Here is a 22,292-nt window from a genome sequence, read left to right on the forward strand (position 1 = left end):
GTATTTGCCACAAAAATAGTTACTGACAGTAAATGCAAATACTAAAATAGCAAGACTGCACTACCACCTCCGGCCAGAAGGGGGAGCTCCAGAGACTCCCCTTGATCCATTCTGGTCTGAGAGAAGAACTGGCAGTTGGGCTAAGGAGCTGATAGTGAGAGGTCATACAGTTGAATCTCTAACAGCCCTGTGACTGTTACCAGGCCTAAATCACCGGCCTGAGGAGAAGAGGGATAGAGAAAAAGGACATTGTGAGAACCGGGTAGCATTAATCACTACCCAGAACAGGCGCAAAGACGGATACCGGATCCGTGGCTGTATTCATTATATATAATACAGCAACCGGAAAAACGTGAGGTGATATCAGCTTCACTAGGGCCGGACGCAGCAACAGACACAGAGTTCAGCGGTACTCCCAGAGGGGGTAAACCGATAAAAGGACTCGGGTTGCCCGTCGAACCAGGACCCGGAGGGGACAGATTGGGCCGGCAGCCAGTTCACATACAGCAGCAGGGCCACACAGAAATTGCGCACAATAAGAGGCGAAGACCCCGGTAGGGTCAAAGTAACTCAGAGTTCCCATACAGACTCCGGTGACAGGACTGGTTGTAAATCCTTTTATGTTAAAGTAAACTGGTTAAACGTTTCAGTGCCTCAGTCTTTCATTTGGACAATAGCCATCTATCCAGGATCGGGATCGTCACCGCTGGGAGAACCTGCTGCTGATCAAGTAAGTGCCTGTCCCCTCATGATACCCCTTACACTGTGCATTGCCTGAGGCCACAGCACCGGGTCAAGCCACCCGTGACATCCCCCTCAAGAGACAGACTCCATTGGTCCGGTGCTGGGTATCCCGGTCTCCTGGGCGTCACAATTGGCGTCACGAACAGGATCTAGCCAGCCCGTATACCGGGTATTGTGTGCCGTGATTGGAGCCCAAAACTGTGAAAACTTGGATGAAAAATCTTGAAAATTGACTTTATTAAAGAAAAATCCATTCTCCATTGAAAACTATTGAAAGTGACTTTTCCCCATTGGTTATAATGGAGTAAAGATGGCCGCCATCCCCTGAGGTAATCACTTCATAACCGTTAGGCACAAGACTGTTAATTGAGCTACGCCATCACCTGAGCCCCAGTCTAACTGAAAAACTTCAGAATCCGCCATTACAGAGCGCGGTGGGTGGGAGCAGCAGGGGGCGTGTCATTGTGGCTGGCACCAAGCTGAGCGCTCTGACATCAGAGCAAGGGGAAAATCGATCCTGCTGCACAGCGGAACGAATCTACACTATCCCGACGGAAGCGGAGGACCGGAAGGGTCCGGATTAACTAAGGGGGCACAGTATGTCGCAGCACGGAGACGCCGCAGCACCCGGCGACGCTAATGCAGCTGAAAGACAGAGTGTCGATAGAGAGTCCGGTAGCGCAGCGGTGCAAGGAGTGGCGCCCATCATGCCGGTGCTGATGCCATATACCCCGGGTGGCCCATGGCTTCCAATGTATGAAGGTGAGCCTAATACCCTTGACGATTTCAGAGAAAAGATGCTGGCCCATTTTGACATGTTCCCTGTGGGTGAAGTTCAGCGTGTTAGTCTCCTGATGATGCAGTTAAGTGGCCATGCTAAGCGAGAAGTCACAGCATGGGCAGCTGATCTAAAAGGCACTGTTGAACGCATATTTGCTGGATTAAAAGCTACATTTGAAACCACTGCCAGCAGCAAAGCTAAAGTACGATTCTTTAATTGCAAACAAAAAGTTAATGAGGGCGTGAGAGACTTTGCCTTAAACCTGCAGGAAGCCCTTAAATCACTTACACTGGCTGAACCCATTTTTAACACCGGAGCGGATAAACTGCTAAGAGATCAATTTATTGAGGGACTCTACACCCCTTCTCACCGGGGGCATGTGAGCATGCTTGTTTTTAAGAACCCTGAATTGACATTTGCCCAATTAAAGGAGAGCGTTATACGTCTCCAGCTGGCAGAGGCACCTCGGGATCAGGATCCTGCGCAACTCATGGCAGAGGCTCCTCAACAACATGGAGTACCAGTGACATCAGCTATGTCCGGGGCCATTGCTAAGCCCCTGGGGCCCAGTACTAATGAGGCTCTTCAACAAAAGCTTGACTCTTTAACTGATGTTGTTGCTTCAATGGCTAAAACCATGCAGGAGATGAGAGGACCCAAGATGGAGTTGTCAAACCGTAGAGAAGGTGTTCCATGGATGAGACCCCGGAGATACCCGACATGGAGAGGACGACCCCGCGACCGCTACCAACCGGATGGACAGCCCATTTGCCGCCGTTGCCAGCAGCCAGGCCACTTTGCACGAGATTGTGATTTAAACGGGAATCCCCTGGGAATGCGGGCCGCTTCGCAGGAATGAACTTTCAAGGCCCAACACCCTGGCACGACAGGTACATCGGAGGACGACCCATTATCCCTATCGTGCTGGACGGAATGCCCCTCAACGCTTTGCTGGACACAGGTTCCCAGATTTCATCTATACCGTATATCCTTTATAAGAGGTACTGGGCTGATGCAGATATTGATAAAGGGCCCTCTGATGTTGAACTAGATATATGGGCCAGTAATGGTAAGTTGGTACCGAAACTAGGATTCAGGGAGATGACCATAAAGATTGGTAAAGTAGAATTGAAGAAACAGGGTATAATTGTTGTTGATGTTGACCGGCGGAACTGTGAACCAACTGTATTGATAGGAATGAATGTGTTAGAGAACTGCTTTTCCGAAGTCATTTCTGTCTTACAGCAAATTGCTGAAACTGCCCAATCCTGCCAGCAGAGAGTTCTCCGGAGGGAAATAAAAGAATTGATGTTAAGGCAACAGGTAGAAGTTGCAGGTGGAGAAATCGGCAGTGTGAGGGTAAGTGATCCAACGTCTATTGTAATCCCACCAAAAACAGAAATGCTGGTATGGTGTAGAGCAGCCATTGGTACTAAGGGACGAGATTATCAAGCCTTAATAGAACCAGTGTACACCGACAGCAGGCCCACTATACTCACAGCACGAGGGATAGTCGAGGTACACCGGGGACGAGTGCCGGTACGACTTTTGAACTGTGGAGAGGAAGAGGTCACTTTGCCAAGGTATGCTACAATGGCAAAGCTATATACTGTTGACAACAATGCCATCACAACCATTGAGCCCTTAGAACCAACCTGTCAGGTGGAAGGCAATGGCTCAGATGGAGAAATGGAGGATTGGTGCCAACAGCTACACGTGGGCATAAATTCAACACCTACCCATCAAAAACAAGGGGTGTATAGGCTAGTGACGGACTATGAACAAGTCTTCAGTAAACACCCATTGGACTTCGGACGGATAGAAGGGGTAGAACACACAATCCCCACAGGTGACCATCCCCCAATAAAAGAAAGATATAGACCCATACCGCCCGCTCACTATCAATGTGCAAAAGATATGCTGAGGGAAATGAAACAGGCCGGGGTAATAAGAGACAGCTGTAGCCCCTGGGCGGCCCCTCTAGTGATTGTCAAAAAAAAGGACGGAACCATGAGAATGTGCGTAGACTACCGGAAGATTAATAACATCACCCATAAAGACGCCTACCCCTTGCCTAGGATAGAAGAGTCCTTAACTGCTTTGAAATCTGCTAATTATTTTTCCACCTTAGACTTAACAAACGGGTATTGGCAAGTCCCTGTGGCTGAGCGAAATAAGGAAAAGACGGCATTCACCACACCAATGGGTCTATGTGAATTTAATCGCATGCCGTTCGGACTCTGCAACGCATCCGGTACCTTCCAGCGGCTGATGGAATGCTGCCTCGGACACAAGAACTTCGAGACCGTCCTCCTGTACCTAGATGATGTGATCGTCTACTCAAAGACTTACGAACAACACTTATTAGACCTGGCAGAAGTGTTCGAAGCCTTATCCAGGTATGGCATGAAAGTCAAGCCATCCAAATGTCACCTTCTCAAGCCAAAGGTACAGTACCTGGGACACATCGTGAGTTCGGAGGGAGTAGCACCAGATCCCGAGAAAATAAGCGCCATAAGGGATTGGCCAAGACCTACCAGCGCAAAAGAAGTGAGACAATTCCTGGGATTGGTGGGTTACTATCGCAGATTTATAAAAGGATTTACCAAGTTGGCAGCACCCTTGCAAGACACCTTGGTAGGGCAGACGAAGAAACCTTCAAACCGAAACCCTCCTTTTCAGTGGAACGACGAAAGGGAAGACTCCTTTGAACAACTAAAGAAGGCACTAACCGGAGAAGAGGTTCTGGCATACCCAGATTACCATCAACCTTTCATCCTCTACACCGATGCCAGTAATGTGGGACTAGGAGCGGTGCTGTCACAAAAGCAAGAAGGTCGGGAGAAAGTCATCGCCTTTGCAAGTAGAAAGCTCCGGCCTACTGAAAGAAATTCAGAAAATTACAGCTCCTTCAAATTGGAACTACTGGCAGTAGTTTGGGCTGTGACTGAACGTTTCAAACACTATCTGGCCGCTGCAGAATTTATTGTCTATACTGACAACAATCCGTTGACCCACCTGGACACAGCCAAATTAGGTGCGTTAGAACAGCGATGGATAGCCCGGTTATCTAATTACAACTTCAAGATCAAGTATCGAGCAGGTCGCAAGAATGGAAATGCCGATGCCCTATCCCGGATGCCACACTTGAGAAATGTAGAAGAAGAAATGGGGGAGCTTGAAGAAATTGAACTACCAGCCTTCCATCATCCCAAGGCAAAACATCATCAGTCAAGTACCTATCAGAAACAACAAGAGGTGAATTTAAATCCGTTAGCACACCATAGATGGGCTGACACCCAAGACAGCAATCCGGCTGTGAAGTTGGTGAAGGAACTGTTAACTGAGCAAAGTGCATATCCCGATGAGGATGCCCCAGAAGAGACGCATCAACTCTGGAAAGAGAGAGGCAAAATGTTCCTGTATCAAGGGAAGTTCTGTAGAAGGTACACCAATCCGAAAACACATGAATTGGTTTGGCAGATTATCGTGCCTAAACAAGATGTCAAGATGGTCCTCGAAGCTTACCATAATGGTGCTGGTCACTTCGGTTGGAAAAAGTTAGAAGTACTTCTAAGAGAAAGATTTTATTGGGTCGGGATGAGAAAATCAATCGAACAGTGGTGCAGAAATTGTGGCCCGTGCAACCTCAGAAGAAACGATCAAAAGAACCAAAGAGCACCACTGCAGCCCATAATCACCAAACAACCACTTGAACTTGTAGCCATGGACCACGTGAAGTTGACACCAAGCCGGTCTGGCTATGTCTATGCCTTGACCATCGTGGACCATTATTCACGCTTCTTGGTAGTAGTACCCGTAAAAGATCTGACAGCAAAAACAGCAGCCAAAGCGTTCCAAACGTACTTTTGTAGACCCCATGGATATCCGGAACAGGTTCTCACCGACCAAGGTACAGCCTTTGAATCAGAGATCTTCAGAGAATTCTGTAATATGTATGGTTGCAAAAAGATCCGGACGACGGCCTATCATCCACAAACAAACGGCTTATGCGAGAAGATGAACCATATTGTAATAGACCTACTAAAGACTTTACCTGAGACAGAAAGGAATCAATGGCCAGAGAAATTGCCTGACTTGGTGGATCTGTATAATCATGTCCCGGTGAGCTCCACCAACTGCACCCCAGCTTACCTTATGCGTGCAAGACCCGGCCAATTACCAATCGATCTAGAAATGGGAATTCTGAAACCAGACGCAGAAGTTCAAGACTCCAATTGGGATATCATACGGCAAAAGCAGTATCGCCAAGTGCAAGAGAGTGTGGAAAGAAGCCTTCAGCAAACTAGAGAAAGACAAGAGCGAACTTTCAACCAGAATGCTCTAGCGACCCCATTAAGACCGGGTGACCAAGTGCTCAAGAGAAATCGTCGAACCAATAAACTGGACAATCAGTGGGAAGCCGTACCCTACACAGTTTTACCAACAAGAGTGGATAATCCTAAAATGTGTCTCATTAGCAAAAACGGAGGCTTAACATCTGTACTAGTGTCAAGAGACAATCTTAAATTGTGTCCGGAAGCATTGAAAGAGCCAGACGTTGTCCAGCCAGAACCAGAAGTTATTCAACCCATACAGGTTCAACCAGTAAAGGAAATAGAAGAGGAAGTGTATCACACCTGTATAGGAGACTTTCCCAAAACCCTACTAACATACCATGGTGCAGTAGTGGTTCCCATGGTGGCCTTTTACCCAACACCGAACCCAATACCAGAAGTCCCAAGACAGGAAGAGGCTGACCCCGTACTACAGGAGGTTCCAGGCCAGGAAGAACAGATTCCTGGTCAGAGTAATCCTATTCACGGTGGACTTGCCAACTCCATAGTCGTGGAATTATCTTTAGCAGAGCGGGCAGATACTACATCCGCAGTAGACAGTAGTACACCACATGAAGAGACACCGCTATTACGTAGATCACAGCGTAGTACCCAGGGTCAATTACCGGCCAGGTATGCAGATTACCAACTATAAAGCTCATAATGTGAATTGTATATATGTTATGCCGTATATAGTTAAACAGAAAATGTAGTATAGTCATTGTTATCAGTCTGCAACGTTTAAGCCCAGTGCCTACAGAGACTTGTCTGTATGAACTTATTGCATATTCTTGAACTTTTTATCAGCCCGGAGGCACTAAATCAAAGCTCTGGAAAGACTGCTTTTTGAACTTTGCTTTTTGCTCTTTTTGAACTTTCTTTAGACTTTATATTGATAACTCCGTTGGAAAAATGGAACTAAATTCCTGGACACTAAGTACAGTGCCTTTCCTAGTACCTTCAAGGATAGAACTGTATTAATGGACGCTATTTGAAGTGACTTTGTACAGAACTATATTTTTGTTTCCTCGAGTGGTTTTTGTAACTTTTCATTTTTAAGACTCTGTACATATTAATTGTTATTTCAAAATGTTATTGTCCCACAGTCCCGGAGTACTGTTCTTAACTAAGGGGGAATGTGGCACCCCTAGGGGTATTTGCCACAAAAATAGTTACTGACAGTAAATGCAAATACTAAAATAGCAAGACTGCACTACCACCTCCGGCCAGAAGGGGGAGCTCCAGAGACTCCCCTTGATCCATTCTGGTCTGAGAGAAGAACTGGCAGTTGGGCTAAGGAGCTGATAGTGAGAGGTCATACAGTTGAATCTCTAACAGCCCTGTGACTGTTACCAGGCCTAAATCACCGGCCTGAGGAGAAGAGGGATAGAGAAAAAGGACATTGTGAGAACCGGGTAGCATTAATCACTACCCAGAACAGGCGCAAAGACGGATACCGGATCCGTGGCTGTATTCATTATATATAATACAGCAACCGGAAAAACGTGAGGTGATATCAGCTTCACTAGGGCCGGACGCAGCAACAGACACAGAGTTCAGCGGTACTCCCAGAGGGGGTAAACCGATAAAAGGACTCGGGTTGCCCGTCGAACCAGGACCCGGAGGGGACAGATTGGGCCGGCAGCCAGTTCACATACAGCAGCAGGGCCACACAGAAATTGCGCACAATAAGAGGCGAAGACCCCGGTAGGGTCAAAGTAACTCAGAGTTCCCATACAGACTCCGGTGACAGGACTGGTTGTAAATCCTTTTATGTTAAAGTAAACTGGTTAAACGTTTCAGTGCCTCAGTCTTTCATTTGGACAATAGCCATCTATCCAGGATCGGAATCGTCACCGCTGGGAGAACCTGCTGCTGATCAAGTAAGTGCCTGTCCCCTCATGATACCCCTTACACTGTGCATTGCCTGAGGCCACAGCACCGGGTCAAGCCACCCGTGACATCCCCCTCAAGAGACAGACTCCATTGGTCCGGTGCTGGGTATCCCGGTCTCCTGGGCGTCACAAACACATATAAAAATGACAGTACTGTTATGCTAGAACTGTTATATGCCAGTAGACAAAAGTACAGCAGAGGCTACACTATTGGCAAACACTCGGAAAACGCTTTGTGCCTCCTAATCCCTGTGGAGAAAAAGCATGTATAATATCAAAAAGGAATACTGCATAATAAAACTGTCTACCATAGGGGATGACCTGATGTGGACTGATAACTGTTAATTCCTCTATACAGGCTATATGTCTAGATATATGTATATCCAAGCCACTCGAAAAATATCTGAAGGAGGTAAAGTTACTGACCACAGAGTCATATAAGGAGGCTTTTATGAAAAGAATAAGCACAGCATAAATCACTGATGTGGGTCCATAACTCAAATGTCCCACCAAAGGACTAAACCGTTGTATTGTGCTTGTATGCGTCCCAATTATAAAACAAAAAAATACCAGTACTGTCAATATGTAGCAGCATAGCAGCGGAGCTTCAAAGCCAACATATATAGCAAAATGCCCAATAGTTCAAATTTATGTAAACACGGAACCATCGTGCCCCCTATATCATTGGTGGGCGTTCCCTTATATTAGAACTGCAAATGCTAAGAAATGGCTTCAATATGTGTGCATCAATAACATTGATCCAGATCGGTACCCAATGTGTGTACTAAGTGTTCCCAAATAATGGGTGGATCTCACCAAAGATGCCAAAGAGAGTTCCTAGTTGTCTGGAGTTCTCCCGCATTGGTGAAGCCAAAAAATAGAAGCCCCGGCTATAGATGGCGCTATTAGCGGCGAATATAGGTCTTTCAACTCCCCTGATGACTCCGTAGGAAGAAACGCGTCGGGAGACGCCATCTATAGCCGGGGCTTCTATTTTTTGGCTTCACCAATGCGGGAGAACTCCAGACAACTAGGAACTCTCTTTGGCATCTTTGGTGAGATCCACCCATTATTTGGGAACACTTAGTACACACATTGGGTACCGATCTGGATCAATGTTATTGATGCACACATATTGAAGCCATTTCTTAGCATTTGCAGTTCTAATATAAGGGAACGCCCACCAATGATATAGGGGGCACGATGGTTCCGTGTTTACATAAATTTGAACTATTGGGCATTTTGCTATATATGTTGGCTTTGAAGCTCCGCTGCTATGCTGCTACATATTGACAGTACTGGTATTTTTTTGTTTTATAATTGGGACGCATATAAGCACAATACAACGGTTTAGTCCTTTGGTGGGACATTTGAGTTATGGACCCACATCAGTGATTTATGCTGTGCTTATTCTTTTCATAAAAGCCTCCTTATATGACTCTGTGGTCAGTAACTTTACCTCCTTCAGATATTTTTCGAGTGGCTTGGATATACATATATCTAGACATATAGCCTGTATAGAGGAATTAACAGTTATCAGTCCACATCAGGTCATCCCCTATGGTAGACAGTTTTATTATGCAGTATTCCTTTTTGATATTATACATGCTTTTTCTCCACAGGGATAAGGAGGCACAAAGCGTTTTCCGAGTGTTTGCCAATAGTGTAGCCTCTGCTGTACTTTTGTCTACTGGCATATAACAGTTCTAGCATAACAGTACTGTCATTTTTATATGTGTATATATGTTTGTTTTTCCTTCTGTGTTAGGGTATAGGGCACTTTCTCACTTTGGTCCCTTCCTTCGTAAATATTCTGTTTGTTATTTTGGTATATATGTCGCATATATTTTTTTTTAACAAGAGTAAATAAAAGTAAAGTTTTACTGTATCCAATTGCTACTATTGCACAAGTTTAATTTCTTGGATTATTCACCTTGCTGATATATAGGTGGTAAAGTTACTGAAAGATCTACTGAACAATCACCGATTCATTCTATCTAAAGACAACTGACAACCTCTGTTACTGGACTTGTAACCTGGCTCCCTTTCTTTTGCAGCCACACAGCGGTATGCCTTGCAAATGGGGCTAGAAGCAGCATGTGTTCCAGTGGATGGCAATCGCTGCATCAAGTGGCCTCTCCTCCTCCACCTTAACATCACAATAAGTATAGTCCTCAGAGGTGGCACCCCAATTACCATTATTTTTCCCTAAGTTACAGCTCGCCAACCGCTCAACTGACCCAGAGTACAAATACTATAATTGCACAGCATGGATACACGAGACAGGGCATGGGGCAGGGCTTGAACCAGCAATTCTAGCTTAAACATTGATCATTAACACTAGAAGTCCCAGAGAGGGGTCATTTAACATTTCTACCTTTGGAACCTTTGGAGATTGAAATTTCTGGGACTTCTAGTGTTAAAAGGTGAATAAGTGACAGGTGTAGGCCTGGTGCTCTGAGAGCCCTGCCAAATTAAGGCAAAACAGAAGAAGGAGACTCAACTTGGAGTTCAAACATTTCCAAAAATTATGGGCAGACACCAGGAAAAGTGGCATAAATTGACCCACAGTAGAAATCACACAATGGCATGACAGCAGTCAGGCATCGGCCATTTACGAGCCAGAATCTGGGCCAGAATTTACAGCTTTGAATTTAAGTTCAAATTAAGAGCTGTGTGAGGGACCGGTGTAGACCTGCTGTGCTGGGAGACCTGATACCTCATGCAATAGCTCTGCTTTTCTGCTCAGCCACACTCATGTGGCACAAATATCAGCTTTGTAGACTACTATTATTTAAAAAATGTAAGGATAATAACACAGGTAGTTGACTGAAAGTAAGTGCAGGTCTGCCGATGTGGAAGCCCTACTGCTATAGACAACACATATGAAGGAGACCCGACTTGGAGTCCAAACATTTCCAAAAATTAGGGGTAGACATCACTAAAGTTGTATTGATTTCCCCAGAGTAGAAATAGTAGAATGGGGCTCTGAAACCCTTTCCACTACAGGTAAGCCACCAGATGGAGACACAACTTGGAGTCTCCACATTTCAAACAATTGTTAGTAACATCAGCAGCAGTAACAACAGCAGGCATAAAAGCCATGACAAAAGTGTCACAGACTGCAATAATGCGAGATCAATGCAGCACACTAAAAACGACACCATCGCCTAGTCGCCCAGTCTACGACTGGGGTGCAAAAGTCATTGGAGATTGGATTCTACTGTGGGTCAATTGATGCCACTTTTCCTTGTGCTTGCCCCTAATTTGAGCTGTTTTGGCAGCTTTTTGGCCCCCTGAAAGTGTTGTCTATGTGTTTGTGTTAGCTTCCCATTAAATTCAATGGGGCTCGGATATGCTTGACGAACTGTTCGGCAAACTGTTCAGAGAACATAGAGATGTTTAACAATCTGAACCGAACCTTGAAAAGTTCGCTCATCTCTACTCTCTTCTTTACCCGGTAAAATTGCTGTAACTTCTAAAATAGATGGCCAACCGTACTGAAATTTGGAAATTTGGTTCATGAGAAGTGAGAGTGCAATGAACCTTAGCGACAGCGACAAGTAACATCCTCATGCTGAATGGTCCCGCCGACTTGTTACTCTGCTTGTCGTCTACACTACGAGATAGACTTGCTGCAGGCATTTCTGAGCGTTGGTAGTTTATATGTGGTGCTTGCATTTAACTTCTGCCGAATTCCTTCATTTTATGTTAACAATTAACAGATACAGTTTGGAGTAGCTTGTTTCACTGTGAAAACTTATTAGAAAACTGAGTCCTTAAAGAGGTACCAAAATGAGTTTCTAAAGAAGCTTGGAGGTAAAAATCTGCAGTCCAGGCAGTATTGAAGCCTTCTTTGATGACAGAGTAATCTCCAAGGGACTGTGGCCACAAAGATCGCCTGATTTAACACATCAGATTTTTTCCTTTGGGGACACTTGAAAGTTCGGGTGTACAATAACAAGCCATGAACATTACAGGCACTCAGAGAGAACATACAGAGAGAAATTCAGGCTATGACCCCAGACATCATGTGGAAGACATTCAACAATATGCAACGGTGCGTGCATGAGTGCTTGGATGCAAACAGTGGACATTTTAAACACCTGTTTTAAAACATCAGTTTCTCATGTACCAAGGTATGTACAAGACTTTTCAGTATGATAGTCTATTTTAGAAATGAGTGAATTACCCTGTATAATGCATTTTAAACCGAATTTTGAAACTACACTGACAATACTGTCCAGTGTTACCAAAGACAGACTCCACTATAAAAAATCCTAACTCTGTTTATTTAGATAGATAGTAGATATTTAGCTATCTTGGGGTTTTAGGCTTGATAAAGTTTCCATCATCACTGTTCTGGATATCTTATGAAACTTATCCCATGGTTCCCCTTTTTTAAGTCATTATGAAATGGGTGTCTAAATATATTGAGACTCCAAGTTGATGCATGTTTTGTTTCCTATGGATGGGAATGGGATCTAAAGTTGAAACGGTTGTCCCCCATAAACAAAATGGTTTCAATGTGTTTCTAATATAAATAAACAGAACTGACTAATACACTTGTATTATCAAAGGTTTCTGGGGTGTAGATAGCAGCACCATTTCCAGATTTCAGTGGTTCCACTTCTGGCTTGTGTCTATGCATTGGCTGTGAAATAGAAGGGGCTGGCTTAGCAATTGAAATAAGCAAGACAGACAGCCCCCTTTACACAAAGCACTGATGATATGCCACAAGTCAGGAGTGGAGTTTTGGGAGCTCATACCAGTTCTATGGCTAATGGACATGCTCTCTAACAATTGAACTGAAAGGATTAGAAGTCTGAAGGCTCCTACTCACTTGCGAGCAACTCGGATGAGTCTCGCATGTTAAAACTCGGCTCTGCTGCCGGCACTCAGATTGGAGCGTGCGGCCACATAGGAATACATGCAGCCGCACGCTCCACTCCTCTATGCCAGGTGCAGTGTCGGGTATTACCGTGTGAGACTCATCCGAGTCTTGCACAAGTGAATGGGAGCCCTTAAAATAAAAAAAGTGTTCTATTTTGAGAGCACCACAAGAAAATGTTTGTATGGCCCATAAGTCCTTTCAATAGAAGATCCATAGAGATGCATACTAAACATTTTATTGGCAAGACACTTGATGACAGAGGCACATCAAGAATACTTATATTCAGAATATAATGTCAAACATCTTAAATGTGTGAACTCTGCTCTGTATATTACTGACAGAAAACATGATATGGCTCATTTTAAGGATATTGATGATCACTGAGGCCTTTGAAGCACAGTTTTCAAAATGTATCCTTTGGGCTATAGAATTTGCACTTGAATGACTATAGTGCATGATTTAGGGCATATATGCTTGGCTATAAACTATAATTAAAAAATGTACAGTACAGACCAGAAGTTTGGACACACCTTCTCATTTAAAGATTTTTCTGTATTTTCATGACTATGAAAATTGTACATTCACACTAAAGGCATCAAAGCTAAGAATTAACACATGTGGAATTATATACTTAACAAAAAAAGTGTGAAACAGCTGAAATTATGTCTTATATTCTAGGTTCTTCAAAGTAGCCACCTTTTGCTTTGATGACTGCTTTGCACACTCTTGGCATTCTCTTGATAAGTATATAATTCCACATGTGTTAATTCATAGTTTTGATGCCTTCAGTGTGAATGTACAATTTTCATAGTCATGAAAATACAGAAAAATCTTTAAATGAGAAGGTGTGTCCAAACTTTTGGTCTGTACTGTGCATACCTGCCTATACCTTATCTCCTTATTGCCAGCTATGCCAGAGGCATTTTAAATAAATAATACTTTGAGCTATTTATTAAATTCAGCAAGCAAAGAAAACCAATGATGCTAATGAAAATACATTTAAAAAATCCAGAAGATTCTATACAGGAGAATGCAATAAAAGTACACCAGTAGGATTACCTACATAATATTTTAAAAGCTCTAGTGGTCACATATAGCTATAATAACTACAAAATATCAAGATTAGTTGAAATCTAACACCTGTAGCAATATATTGCTAGCATGTGCCAATGTTTTTGTGATTTATGGTGATCTGACTGCTGGGACTCTAATGATCCCTTACAATTTTATTCCCTGGGCAGCAGTACTTCGGCCAACCCTTGTCCAAGGAACTGCAGCACCGCCCCATTCAAGTTTCCTCCTCTCAGCTGCTCCATTTGTTCATATTATTTGCTTATGTCCCATGGGAACCAAGAATCGGCATTGAAAACAACTCCTTAAATGAGGCCTCTTAAAATATTCCCTTGTTGGGGATAAGGATGAGGAATTCATTATCTCTTAAAAGGAATCACTCACCACATTTGACACAAACTATTAATATGGACATGCAGGTTATAGACTACTGAAAACAATCTAACTTGCCTCATATCAGATGCCTTATTCTTGAGAAATCATCTTTTATCACTTTATATAAATTACCTCTTCCAGGCTATTGGGAGGACGCTGCCTGGAATACAACTCTGCCTCCAAGGATTATTTTAAATAAAAGGAGAGTTACCAGTGAGACAAGTTACTAACACAGAACAGGAGAAATTTAATTTTTATTCTTGCAAACACATTTTTTGGCTTCTCTCTCAGCTCTGCTGTATTGCAAGAACATTGCAACCCTGTCTGCCTGTGAGCTGGAAGCTGAAGCAGACAAGAACCTGCAGATGTGTGGGGTATAATCACACACAAGTCTGCAGTGAGATCAGGAGAGTAGAGAGCGGCCATTACACATCACACGGGTAACTCCCAAAATAATCTCTGGAGGCAGAGTTATCTTCCAGGTAGTGTCCTCCCCAGAGCCTGGAAGAGGTCATTTACATAAAGTGCTAAAAGATGATTTATCCACAACGAGGCATCTGATATAAGGCATATGGGTAGGACCTATCAGCAGTCTATATCCCGTATACCATATTAATATAGATAGGTAAAATGTGGTGTCAGATTCCTTTTAAGCTGGCTATACACATTAGTTGGTTGTTAGCCATACGCTGCTTTGGCCAGTCCTTCGGCCAATTGCCATCTAGGCTGACTCTCCTCTACACAGTAGTGCTTGCTTGACTGAGCGCTCTTGTGTTTTCTATGACAAAGCTGCCAGCAGACACACTGGCTGATAGCTTATCTTTGGGAGAACAATGCAATTGGCAGTCCAAAATCAGAAATGTGCGATCAACATCTTCCACGACCATTAGTCGGCCATCGCTGCCATAGACATTAGACCACTGGCCCAACTTCTCGATATCATTGGGTTCACTCGAAATTAGTCTATTATGTACAGGAGCCTTTAAACTTCATGGTTTAGCCCAAAGCCAATTCTGTTAATGACACAGTAAGTCTCATTACAAAAACTGTTAAAGTTTGATCCTAAGCTTTAATTAAGCTGGAGTTGTAGTACAGATAAGTTTTTCATTTATTCAATAAAAAACTACAAAGCAATATCAACTGAAGTAATTACTAATTAGAATTTAATGACAAAAACAAAACATATATTTAATAATTTTACGTTTAGAAAGGTCTTATAGCACTAATGAAATTCTTGATGCCTCATTATGACCTCATATTCTATTACATCTGACTCCTGGGCACAGTTTTGCTCTCAATGAAAAATGTCTGAATTCAGGGTCGACTATACACTTGTTTACAGAAGACAGCTTGACATGTGTATTTTAGATGTATATGTGAATTTGCCTCCAGCAATAGTGTTCGTTCTCTTCAGATACTCACCACATGGGTAAACATAACTGGGGAAATATAAAATGAGAACATGAATCCAGTATGTTTGTTGAGCACAACCACTACCTAATTTATATGTTACCTAATAACGAATTAACGCAGAATGGTCTGTATTTTGTTTCTTCCATCCATTGTAAAGCAAAATTGTACCTCTTCTAAATATATAACTGTTTATATAGACTCAGGTCTATAGTTTTTACACATGAAAGTTCATAGACAACCATAGATTCAATATAAATACAAAGATTGGTAAACACTTAAACAGCACAATACTAATTTATATGTTTTACCAGATTATATGTTACATACTTAGAGATAACCTGTCGCCATGAAAATGCATTGAAAACTGTACGCATCATGCTATAGAGCTGGGGAGATGAGCAGATGGATGTATAGTTTTGTGGGATTCAGTGCAACCGAGTTGAAAATAAACCGCTTTGCTTCCTACATCATGTCTTCTGGATCCTTACTAGGAATATCTCCTAGACAGAGTAAATCACCACTCCTATCTTCCAAAGAAATGCTAACATGGCAGGTTCCCTTTCCTGATGGTGCTGCAGAAGCTCTTTTTTTTGTTTCTGTTCTTCCGTTGTGGGTTTCATAACCCTAAAAGTTATCCAGTTACCTGTTCCTTCAGTTGCACTTGCCTAATGGATAAGATCCTATTGCACTTGTTGTCGCCCCCTTTTTATCCTGATGCCTAATTCTGGTACTTGGTAGTTTACTATTTCTCTGTTGTCTGACATTTGGATTGATACTTGGACTTTACCCTGGCTGCCTTAGCTCTGTCTGCTGATTTTGGATTTATCCCTCTGATTCAACCTGGCTTGACTAATGTCCACTGCCAACTTGATCCACTGGCCAGCAATACTCTATAGATACAAACTGGTAGTCTTGGCAGCAAAGACCAGATTACTGTAAAGGGGTGAACACCAAAGTGTTATCTACTAAGCGGAGAAGACTGCAAAGACTGTCCATGGAAGCCTTATTGACAGGTGTCAGACTCCAAGTACAGTCTTTAACCCTGCTGTTGTCTTCGGTCAAAAACGACCGAACTTGAACTTCAATATTCTTTAAAATATTCAAGGTGCGGCTCTGAAACCCGTGGCCAACCGACCCATCCTCATTTAAGTCAATCAACCACAAGTTTCAGAACCGCATCTTGAACACCCCAAAAAATACCAAAGTTCAAAATCGGTCTCCCCAGACCGAAGACAACAGCAGGGTTAAAATATCACCGAAATGAATAGGAATATATGAAATTGATAATATTTTAAAATATTTACATTTCCACCACAAAATAATTTCAGTAGAAAAACAAGACATTACTTACATAGCATCTTAGTCACCTGCCTTCTCCGGCTTTTCTCTTGTTGAAGTCTAACATTTTGGTAACTGTCTCCATCTCCACCAGACTTAGCTTCTAGAACTTGCAGCATCTTCTCCTTTTTAAGTTGGAGGCCAATTAGTAAGTATAAAATACTAATTGTACACATTGGTAAGAAGAAAAAAAATATTGTGGTAATTTGAATAACAAGGTTGTAAATCCATCTTGGTTTTACCAAAATACACGTAGTGGAGCCAGGTATTACTCCAAGGCCAGGGATATTCAGGTCATAGATTCCAATTAGGCTGGTGTTGGGAATTGAGCAAATAATAGACAAAACCCACACAGTAATAATGACTTTCCTAGCATGGTTCCTGGTTACTACATACTTGGCCCGAAGAGGATGAACCACTGCAATGTATCTCTCCACACTCAGTGCAGTTACATTTAATATTGAGGCAAAGCAAACTGTCTCAAACAAAAGAGTTTTAAATGAGCATCCACTTCTTCCAAAAAGAAAAGGGTAATTACTCCACAGCTCATAAAGCTCTAGCGGCATACCTAACAAAAGGACCAGCAAATCAGAAATCGCAAGACTGAATAGGTAATAATTTGTCGGAGTCCTCATGATCTTATGTTTGATAATAACAATACATGTTAAAGTATTCCCCACAGCACCAACTGTGAAAATAAGAAGGTATATCACGCAAATTGGGGTAAAGTAGTTGGATCGACGGGGTCCCAGACACCTCAAAAGAAGTTCTTCTACTGTAAAGTTACTCTCCGCAGGGTTTATTCCACAGAACTCCATGCTGTGGTTTATTGTACTTTGATTCGTTTCAACTTGGTTAAAACTATGAGGAATATCTCTGTGATGCTGTGAAAGTCCCAGGTCTGTAAAGTTTCTGAAGTTGTAAGTCATTTCTCACTTTATTACGGAACAACCTATGAAGGAAATAACTTTGTTTTATGACAGAAGCCAAAAAGTATATTTACATAGTTTGTATATGTACAGTGCATAAAATAACATGCAAGTAAATTAAACATAATGCTGCGTTCTAAACAAGAGCCAGATAGAAAGATACAGTTGAGTGAAGAAGTCAAACAATCACACAGGGCCCTGCAGGTTTGGATTTCATTTTCCCTTAATAATAAAGACCTTCATTTAAAACTTGTGTTACTTGTGTTATCTTGTGTTATCTTTGTCTAATATTTACATTTGTTTCGTGATCTGAAATATTTAACTGTGACAAATATGCCAAAGAATACGAAATCAGGAAGGGGGCAAACACTTTTTCACTGTAGAATGACAGACAGACAGCATTAATTTACCTGTCCGTGGCTTTCAAGAACTGATCTCTGAGATATGTTTTATTGGCATTTTACCCTTATGCCACAACCAATCTGTATCAGATTCAGATCAGATGTATAAAAGAAAGATCCACTTACTTTAGCTTAAATCATGCAGAACAGTTGGTCTCTATGTATTTCTGATGTGACGTCCTTTTAAATAATAGCTGAGGTTGTGATTATACCTCATATGTAAATATGTCTGTAAGAAAAAAACACACATTATTGCAAGTATTTATTAAAGAAAACGTGCAAACATTAAACTAATCACTATTCCTTGCTCATTAAGGTACCATTTTTTATGACTATTATTATTGTTGGACACATGGGTTGACTATGGCATTGTCATTCATTTAGCAGCTCCATGATAGATTGGGTTTTTTTTTACTAATAGAGGTTTTCTTCATTTTTTTTTTTACAAAGCCCCATTTGCCAACAGAGTAGTAGCCTGAAACATGTTTGATCCTGATGCAGAGGGAAAAATCAACATCTACATCTTAGACAAGTCCAGGAGGGATATCATTTCATCATAGGAAAAAGAATATGATCAAAAAAGAATCCAAATTTAACAAAATAAAATAATAATAAAAAGATACAAATCACATGAAATGTACAGACCTAATGACCTGCTTTCAGACATCATAATTCTATGTTTCTATTTAGCAACCATAGCATGTGTTGCACAACAAAGGCAGTAGATGGGTAATGGAGTGTACTCATTGTAACAGGCGTGTAACTGCATTATATGATATTTTTGTCTGTTCCTCATTCCATACCTGCTACTACAGGACAATAAAAAGCTATTGATAGAATAGTCCTCCTGCCATAATGGACTGTACACAGGAGGGAGTGCTATATCTGGATAGTGGCTTTGTCAAAAAAGAGATGATTGAGGAAATAAAGTTTGATATCTCTTTATGAGCAATCAGTTAATATGCGCCTAATGCATGTAAAGCAATTGGCAAACAGAGCAATATATTTCATACAGGGTGATTTTATTATATTCTATATTGCCTTTAAACTGTATCATGAACAGCGAATCTCAGCTGTGAAGAATAAATGCTAAAAGGTAGCGTTAGCAAGCAAAAAAGAAAAAAAAATCTGGACTTCTACTTCAACATTAGATTATTCAGTGTAATAGCAATCATGGCTCATATTGAAAGGTTTAACCCCTTCGCGCCGCAGCCCTTTTTTGTTTTTCGCTCCCCTCCTTTTTTATTTTTCCGTCAATATGGCCATGTGAGGGTTTGCTTTTGCGGGACAAGTTGTACTTTTAAATGACGCCATTGGTTTTACCATATCATGTACTCAAAAACGGGAAAAGAAATCCAAGTGCGGTGAAATTGGAAAAAAAGTGCAATTCAACAACTTTTTTTGGATTTTGTTTTACCATGTTCACCAAATTCTAAAATTGACCAGCCATTATGATTCTCCAGGTCATTACGAGTTCATACACACCAAACATGTCTAGGTTCTTTTTTATCTAAGTGGTGAAAACAAAAATCCAAAGTTTGTTAACAAAAAAAAAATTGTGCGATTTTCCGAGACCTGTTGCATCTCCATTTTTTCTTCATCTAGGGTTGAGTGAGGGCTTATTTTTTGCATGCCAAGCTGATGTTTTTATTGATGCCATTTTGGTGCAGATATGATCTTTTGATCCTCCGTTATTGCATTTTAATGTAATGTCGCAGCGACCATAAAAATGTAATTCTGTCGTTTTGACTTTTTTTTCCCCATTACGCCGTTTAGCGATCAGGTTAATCCTGTTTTTGTTGATAGAATGGGCGATTCTGAATGCGATGATACCAAATATGTGTATGTTTGATTTTCTTTGATGGTTTTATTTTGAATGGAGCACAAGGGGGATGATTTGAACTTTTATATTTTTTTAATTTTTTAAATATTTTTAAAAACATTTTTTTAACTTTCGGCTTGCTTCAATAGTCTTCATGGGAGATTAGAAGCTGCTATAACCAGATCGGCTCTGCTACATACAGGCGATAATCAAAGTACCTCACCGGGCGGTGCTCATAGCAATCTGGCATTGACAACCATAGAGGTCTGCAGGAGATCTCCTTTTGTCATGCCAACCCATTGGTGACCCGCGATCACGTGACGGGGTCATCGATGGGTGGATGTCCAGCGGGATTGCCAGAAGTGCATGTTAAATGCTGCTGTCAGAGTTTGACAGCAGCATTTAACGGGTTAATAGCTGCAGGTGGATAGAGATTCCACCCGCGGCTGTTCCAGACACTTGTCAGCTGTTTTGACATGTGGCGGGATAGATGAGGGCTCACCACTGGAGGGGGAGACACAACATGTGCAATACTAGTACATAACAGAAGCCTATAAACAAGTGACATGTGAGGTTATATAGCTCTGTCCTAGAGTTACTCTTGTATGTTATGCACAATATATAGAAGCCGAAGGTTCTGCCAGTAGGTATGTCTCCCATCTCCTCCATATGCAGGAGAGCTCGATCTGCTGAGCAATCCTGTGTTCTCTACGAGAGAGCCGCTAAAATGAGAATAATGGGGATAGGGGAAAATATGTGTAAGTGGGTTAAGAGCTGGCTCAGTGATAGGAAACAAAGGGTGGTTATTAATGGGGCACACTCGGACTGGGTCGCGGTTATCAGTGGGGTACCACAGGGGTCAGTATTGGGCCCTCTTCTTTTTAGCATATTTATTAATGATCTTGTAGGGGGCATGCAGAGCAGAATTTCAATATTTGCAGATGACACTAAACTCTGCAGGGTAATCAATACAGAGGAGGACAATTTTATATTACAGTATGATTTATGTAAACTAGAAGCTTGGGCTGATAAATGGCAAATGAGCTTTAATGGTGATAAATGTAAAGACATGCACTTGTGTAGATGTAGTAAGATGTATAACTATGTGCTTAATTCTAAAACTCTGGGCAAAACTGTCATGAAAAAGACCTGGGTGTATGGGTGGATGACAAACTCATATTTAGTGGCCAGTGTCAGGCAGCTGCTGCAAAGGCAAATAAAATAATGGGATGCATTAAAGAGGTATAGATGCACATGAGGAGAACATAATTTTACCTCTATACAAGTCACTAGTTCGACCACACTTAGAATACTGTGCACAGTTCTGGTCTCCGGTGTATTAGAAAGACATAGCTGAACTGGAGCGGGTGCAGAGAAAAGCGACCAAGGTTATTAGAGGACTGGGGGGTCTGCAATACCAAGATAGGTTATTACACTTGGGGCTATTTAGTTTGGAAAAATGAAGACTAAGGGGTGATCTTATTTTAATGTATAAATATATGAGAGGACAGTACAAAGACCTTTCTGATGATCCTTTTAATCATAGACCTGAGACAGGGACAAGGGGGCATCCTCTACGTTTGGAGGAAAAAAGGTTTAAGCATAATAACAGACGTGGATTCTTTACTGTAAGAGCAGTGAGACTATGGAACTCTCTGCCGTATGATGTTGTAATGAGTGAATCATTACTTAAATTTAAGAGGAGACTGGATGCCGTTCTTGAAAAGTATAATGTTGCAGGATATATACTAGATTCCTTGATAGGGCGTTGATCCAGGGAACTAGTCTGATTGCTTATGTGGAGTCGGGAAGGAATTTTTTCCCCCAAAGTGGAGCTTACTCTTTGCCACATGGGTTTTTTTTTGCCTTCCTCTGGATCAACATGTTTGGCATGTTAGGTTAGGCTATGGGTTGAACTAGATGGACTTATAGTCTTCCTTCAACCTTAATAACTATGTTACTATGTTACTATGCAGACTCCTCTGAAGGCAGCTTATCGTGTTAAGCCCAAAAAAGGATCAGCAGTCCAAAATTATCTATATTATTTATCTAATCTAATATCTTATATTATTATTATCTCTAAACCAGAGATAAATGAATAGGTGGCAATCTGTGATCCAATAAAAAAATTCTTCTTTATTCGGGACAATCAACACATGGATATATTGGAGCTGGTACAGAAGTGGACGACGGCCATTTTGCATCGATGAAACGCTTCAATGGTTCCAAATATCACACTTAGACCCGTTGAAGCGTCTGATCGCCGCAAAACAGCCGTCATCGACTTCTATA

The 22,292-nt window shown here is 41.9% G+C and overlaps 1 protein-coding gene across 1 annotated transcript in view; it reads right to left on the reverse strand.

Moving 5' to 3' along the window:
* The window catches only part of NMUR1 (neuromedin U receptor 1), a 218,618-nt gene extending 200,229 nt beyond the window's left edge, over nt 1-18,389 (reverse strand). The window contains exons 1-2 of the mRNA XM_069727012.1: nt 18,305-18,389; nt 16,862-17,800 (exon numbers count right to left, since the gene is read on the reverse strand). Of these exons, the coding sequence (XP_069583113.1) occupies nt 16,862-17,777 (916 nt within the window). The 5' untranslated portion in view covers nt 17,778-17,800; nt 18,305-18,389. The remainder of the gene's footprint in view (nt 1-16,861; nt 17,801-18,304) is intronic.
* Between the last annotated feature and the right edge of the window lie 3,903 nt (nt 18,390-22,292).

This window comes from Ranitomeya imitator, chromosome 5, assembly GCF_032444005.1.
Source record: "Ranitomeya imitator isolate aRanImi1 chromosome 5, aRanImi1.pri, whole genome shotgun sequence".
Taxonomy (NCBI): domain Eukaryota; kingdom Metazoa; phylum Chordata; class Amphibia; order Anura; family Dendrobatidae; genus Ranitomeya; species Ranitomeya imitator.